We start from the raw sequence: 6,000 nt of genomic DNA on the forward strand, positions 1-6,000 counted from the left end.
ACTTGGACAGGTATAGAACAAGTATATTGTATAAAAATATGTAATTTTTCAGCTTGTGCCTGGAACTTGCTCGTGGTCAGAAACCAACACTAAAACGCAGAGACACCCTGAATGCTGAGGAGCTTGAGGCACAAACGCCTGAACTGGCTCTGCCCTTTGCAGCTGCTATTGCCGCAATCAAAAATCAATTTTTAATTTGCACAGCTCATGTTTGGCTTATCTGTCCTGGGCCTGAGATCATCAGCCACTTCTGGAGACGAAATCTCTGCATCCCTGGAAGCTTTTCTGCATATTGGCATAAGCAAGCCCACCTTCTTCATCCGTGCTTTGCTATAGAAATCAGAGCTGGATAAAACCCCCTCTGGTCATCCAGCTATGGGCCATCCCCAGGGACGTGGAGCAAACACCCCATCACAGCATCCCTGGTAGGTACCTCCAGCAGCGTGCAGAGCCTGCATGCCAGCCTGTGCTTTACCCACTTCCACACCCATTCCACATGGATTTAACCATTTGCTGGCACTACACTGATGTTTCTGCAGCTTCCCATCTGCCCCATCCCTGCTGGAAGTGTCGCACCTACCAAGCTGAACCACATCTCCCCTTCCCTTCAGTTAGCTGCAGCAAAGACCATCCCATTTCTGGTGGGAATAAAGTTGTTTTTTGCAGGCAGACCTCCCTTGTGGCAAGAGCTGCGAGGTTGCATGGCAGTGATAGACCACACTGCAGCATCCTCAACCCCTCCAAGTGTTTCTCGACATTCGGAAATCTCTCCCTTAATGGCCTCCAATGACCTTGAGGTCTCAGCAAAGCTTCCCAGGTTTTCCAGCATGCCCAGTCCAGCTGTCAACAATGGAATGTGATTTTTTTTCCAGCCGGGACACAGGCGTCAAGAGGCTTTAGTGTGCTTCCACTGGAGTGGGACACTGCCACGGTTTGGCTGAGCTGAAGGGACAGAACTGTTGTGTCACCTCCAGGGATGCAGGTGAAAACTGTCCACTGAGCAGGAATATCTGCTCCCTCTAGTGGCATCTGGGTTTTTTTAATTTTTATTTTATTTTTAAAGCTAGGAGACCCGGTATTCGCTCTCTGCCAGCCCCCGGCAAGGCCAAGACTACGAATTGCTGGGGCTGAAAGGACACGCAACCCTCCAGCAGCCAGAAACAAATCCACCCCATGGCTGGCTTTCTCTTCTCCGCTAGCAGAAGGTTTCCACGGGTTAAGCCTTTCTATTTGAGAGCCGAGGTGCAGTTGTCCCTCCTCCCACCCTACCCAGCAGCTTTGCATCCCATAATACACCTGCCTAGCCCAAGCACTGGAAAAGGAGAGAGAACGTGTGGGTGGAGGACATGAAGGATTAGTGACCTGCAGTGTCCATGCTAGCTTCGGCGGTCCAGCATGCAAGTGCTATGGGGAAGGGACCTTCCCCCAGGAACCCACTGATCCTGCATGTGTTCCTGCAGCAAAGCCCAGGGAGATTAAAACCTATCCACTCGATCCCTATTAACCCTTCATACTGCTTTGGGAACAAGCTTCGGCTTCACCAAGCGTATCCTGGGCTGCATCCAGAGCAGCGTGGCCAGCAGGTCCAGGGAGGGGATTCTCCCCCTCTGCTCCGCTCTGGTGAGACCCCCCTGGAGCACTGCGTCCAGCTCTGGGGTCCCCAGCACGAGACAGACATGGACCTGTTGGAGCAGGTCCAGAGGAGGGACACGGGAATGGTCCGAGGGCTGGAACACCTCTGCTATGGAGAAAGGCTGAGGAGTTGGGGTCGTTCAGCCTGGAGAAGAGAAGGCTCCGGGGAGACCTTATTGTGGCCTTTCTATACTTAATAGGGGGCTTATAAGAAAGATGTAGAGACTTTTTAGCAGGGCCTGTAGCGATAGGACAAGGGGTAATGGTTTTAAACTGAAAGAGTGGAGATTCAGACTACACATAAGGAAGAAATTTTTTACAACGAGGGTGGTGAAACACTGGCCCAGGTTGCTCAGAGAGGTGGTCGATGCCCCATCCCTGGAAACATTCCAGGTCAGGTTGGATGGGGCTCTGAGCAACCTGATTTGCTTGAAGATGTCCCTGTCCTAGATGTCCCATCTAGTCCAACTCCCCTGCCATGAGCAGGGACATCTTCAACTAGATCAGGTTGCTCAGAGCCCTGTCCACCCTAACCTGGAATGTTTCCAGGGATGGGGCATCGACCACCTCTCTGGGCAACCTGGGCCAGCGTCTCACCACCCTCATCGTAAAAAATTTCTTCCTTATATCTCATCTGAATCTCCCCTCTTTTAGTTTAAAACCATTACCCCTCGTCCTATTGAAGCTCAGGGCTCGGTATTTTTGGGGATGGGCAAGCAAAGACTGACTTAAATAGCTGACAGCGTACCCTGAACAGACCCAGCTAGACCTGGCCACCGCGGGCAGCCGTGTCCGCCTGCAGTGAACGACAGCCAGCTCACCCAGCATCCTTGTGACTGAAGACCAAAACTATCTACCTCTCCAAACAGCACCTGCCTTGCGAGGAAAGATGCCATCCCCACACTCAGCGATTTTATCAGAGGATCTTCCAAGAGCTTAGGGAGATGAAGCCTCCCCTCACGGGATAGACGCGCAGAGGCAAGGCTGCGTCTGAGGTCCCACATGAAAGCACTTGCTGAGCTGGGAGATCCTGTTCCTGTCCTGCGTGGCCGTGAGATCACCCGGCCGCAGTTTCTGTGCGCCAGCTGTAAGGAAGCAGAACTAGTTGCGAGCAGAAATTGCACTGCCGATCGCTCGCCAGTGACACTCTTGGGTTATTAACATTGTAAGAGGCGTCGTTTAAGGGGATACAAATATATTAAGTAATGAACTGTCTGATTTGCAGCTTGCAAACCATAAAAGCACGGAACAAAGCACACAGAGCAGTGACGCAGACGTCTCAGTACGTTGCCCATATGCAGCTGGACCTTAGAAACTGAGCACTAACTCACTGCTCAGTTTGAAGCTTCTCCTTCACAAGAGAAATCCACTCTGCTTGCTGCTCCATAGACCAGTGAGACAACCTATGGTTGCAGCATGAATCATCCTGCCTTGTTAGGGAGATCTTATCCAGGGAAATTATTTAAAACCACACCATTCTCTAAAACCATGTATTTCAGAGGACAAGAAATTATTTCTCTAATGTACCTTTCTGGAGGTAACATCTAAGTTGCCCCTAACAAGGAGAAGGACCTTTCACAGATGTTTTTACCTCTTCTTCCTGTAAGTGGTTGTTTTATGGAGGAGCAAACCCGCTCTCTAAGACTTGGAGCAGAGACCCATGAGAAATCTAGCTAGAGGAGCCATCCACAAAATATCTCTGCACAAGAGAGAGAAAGAGCTGCAGGACAAGGGCTCTGCTCTCTGCTCTTCCACAGCACTGGGAGACCATCAGGTTATCTGAACTCACAATTTTATTGCCCCAACCCATCACCGAGCTCAGTCGCACACGCCTGTGATGTGCCGGCAGAGCCAACCTTGCTTTTACCTTTCTGTTTCTTCTTTCACTACGGCATACTGGGTTGACTGACGGCTCGACCTCTGCTCCTGCACCTTCTCGCTGCCCTCCAGCTCCTGCTCCAGGGAGGAACTGGTGCTGCCCTCCCTGCTGACATTGCTGCTCCTCCCGGGGCTGTTCTCCGTGGAAGCCCTCGGCGACTCCGTGTTCTGCTTCAGGGTCTGCAGCTTGGCCAGAGGGATGATATCACAGTTCTGCGGCCGGTGCCACACTGTCCTCTGTGTGGTGGCATTGTAGTAGTAGAAACGGGAGGTGTTGGGGTCGAAGAGTTCCCACCACTGGTTTTCATTCGTGCGTTTGATCCGCACCCCAGCGGGGGGGTCCCACACACACTCCCCCGTGATGAGGTTGGCGTACATGCGCTCCCGGGTTCGAGGCTCGATGATTTCCACCCATTCCAGCCTGAAGGAGAACAAACAGAGAGAGAGAGAGAGACTTCAGCTAGATGATCTTTAAAGGTCCCTTCTAACCCAAACCATTCTATGATTCGATGATTCAACGCTTGCAGCAAGCGCTCGCAGCATCTGGGGAAGCAGGATGGAGAAGAAGGGCGGCTTGGGTGGGGACAGCAATTCTTTCTTCCTCCCCCCCAACGATTCCGAGTCCTGCAGCACTATTTACACTAAACAGAGTATTTGCAAAGGGCTGTAAACCAGTCCTTGGTTTTCAGCTCCCAGGGGAATTCAGCGAGTCTGCAAGCCAGCTAAAACACATGCTGGGGTTACAGCACCCCAGCGTTCGCCCCAGCTCATGGCTTCCACCCCGAGCCCTCTGCGTTTTACAGTCTGAACTCTTCGGGGCACAGACCTGGCGGGTGCTCGGCGCAACGTCGGCAGCGAAGGGTGGGGGGGGGAGGCAAGAGACCGGAGGGACGGAGCCCAGCCAGAGGCACCAACCTGGTGATGAACTTACTTCTTCTGCAAGACCACCCCACAGCTCTGCGCTGCCGCCCAGACGACCAAGCCCGGCAACATTTGCCCATCCAAGACTTGAAGACGATGGCTTTCAACCCCCTTCAGCCCAGGTGAGGCAGCGCTGCTCCCCGGCACGAACCCCAGTGTGCCGGCGCCGGGCTCCTGTGTGGCTCTGCCAACACCCCTTCCCTCCGTCTCGATTTCGACACCGGGCAAAGGCGCCAGCTCTCCGGCATGCGCGTCCCACCTCCAGCACCTTCCCCAAACCACCCGCCCTGACACACCTCGACTCAGTGATAACCACAGGCTGCATCAACAGCGAAACCCAACGGTGGGAGGGATGGAGTCAGCAAGGACCGAACAGACCCAACTGTGTCCTGGGCTCCATGCAGAGGAATAGAATAGAATAGAATAGAATAGAATAGAATAGGATAGGATAGAATAGAATTGGATTGGATAGGATAGGATAGGATAGGATAGAATGGAATAGAATAGAATAGAATAGAATAGGATGGGACAGGATAGAATAGAATAGGACGGGATAGAATAGAATAGAATAGAATAGAATAGAATAGAATAGAATAGAATACTTTCAGTGGGAAGGGACCTACAGCAATCATCTAGTCCAACTGCCTGACCAATTCAGGGCTGACCAAAAGTTAAATCATATTATTAAGGGCATTGTCCAAATGCCTCTTAAACACTGACAGGCTTGGGGTATCGACCACCTCTCCAGGAAGCCTGTTCCAGTGTTTGACCACCCTCTCAGTAAAGAAATGTTTCCTAATGTACAGTCTAAACTGCCCCCGGTGCAGCTTTGAACCATTCCCACGTGTCATATCACTGGATGCCAGGGAGAAGAGATTAGCTACACGCTGCTCAGTGCCCTCTGTGCACCTTTATTAAATTAGGAGCCGGTCTCATGTTGGTCTCTGCACAAAGCATGGAGCTCATCACTAAAATACGAAGCAGAAAATGTGGTTTAACCTTCCTCCCATCACCCCATCTGCTAGGCTAAGGGCCAGGCACCATCAGCCCAACGCAGTGACCCAGCTCACTCAGAAACACAGCAAAGGGGGTTATTGAAATCATAAAGCAGTAAACGGAGCTTAGAAATGCAAAAGAGGATTAAAAGAAGTCATAATCCCATAGAACAGACAATTTAACCGATTTTTCAGATTACCCCAAACACTGTGGGTGTCACCTTTTGCTAATCTGGGGGATACCCGAGGCTTACAGGCGGCCGCATTTTATTCAAATTTTTCATTTTTGTGTGGGCTTACATAAAAAGATACGAGCGATGTTCATATTAACTAAAATTTCTTACTTGGAATTGTCCTTGTCTGCATTTACAAGCCTGTTAAGAAAGGTATAGAAATAGATAAGGAAAAAAAAAGCTCCCAGCGTGCTAAGCGGAGCTTATCAAACTAGGTGGCATTTAAAACTGACACATTCAGCGAGTCAGACAAGTGACGGATTGTATCTCGCTGCCTTTTACTGGGAGCGAGTCCCCTGTGGGGTTTTCGGAAATGCCCAATTTGCTCAAGCACTTGCAAG

At 51.0% G+C, this 6,000-nt stretch overlaps 1 protein-coding gene across 1 annotated transcript in view; it reads right to left on the minus strand.

Annotated features, from left to right (window-relative positions):
- The window catches only part of ARHGAP39 (Rho GTPase activating protein 39), a 59,847-nt gene extending 55,344 nt beyond the window's left edge, over nt 1-4,503 (minus strand). Inside the window, exons 1-2 of the mRNA XM_010569331.1 lie at nt 4,442-4,503; nt 3,500-3,931 (exon numbers count right to left, since the gene is read on the minus strand). Coding sequence (XP_010567633.1) covers nt 3,500-3,931; nt 4,442-4,503 — 494 coding nt within the window. The remainder of the gene's footprint in view (nt 1-3,499; nt 3,932-4,441) is intronic.
- Nucleotides 4,504-6,000: the final 1,497 nt, after the last annotated feature.

The sequence above is a fragment of the Haliaeetus leucocephalus genome, unplaced genomic scaffold (assembly GCF_000737465.1).
Source record: "Haliaeetus leucocephalus isolate CR32 unplaced genomic scaffold, Haliaeetus_leucocephalus-4.0 Scaffold271, whole genome shotgun sequence".
Classification (NCBI taxonomy): Eukaryota; Metazoa; Chordata; class Aves; order Accipitriformes; family Accipitridae; genus Haliaeetus; species Haliaeetus leucocephalus.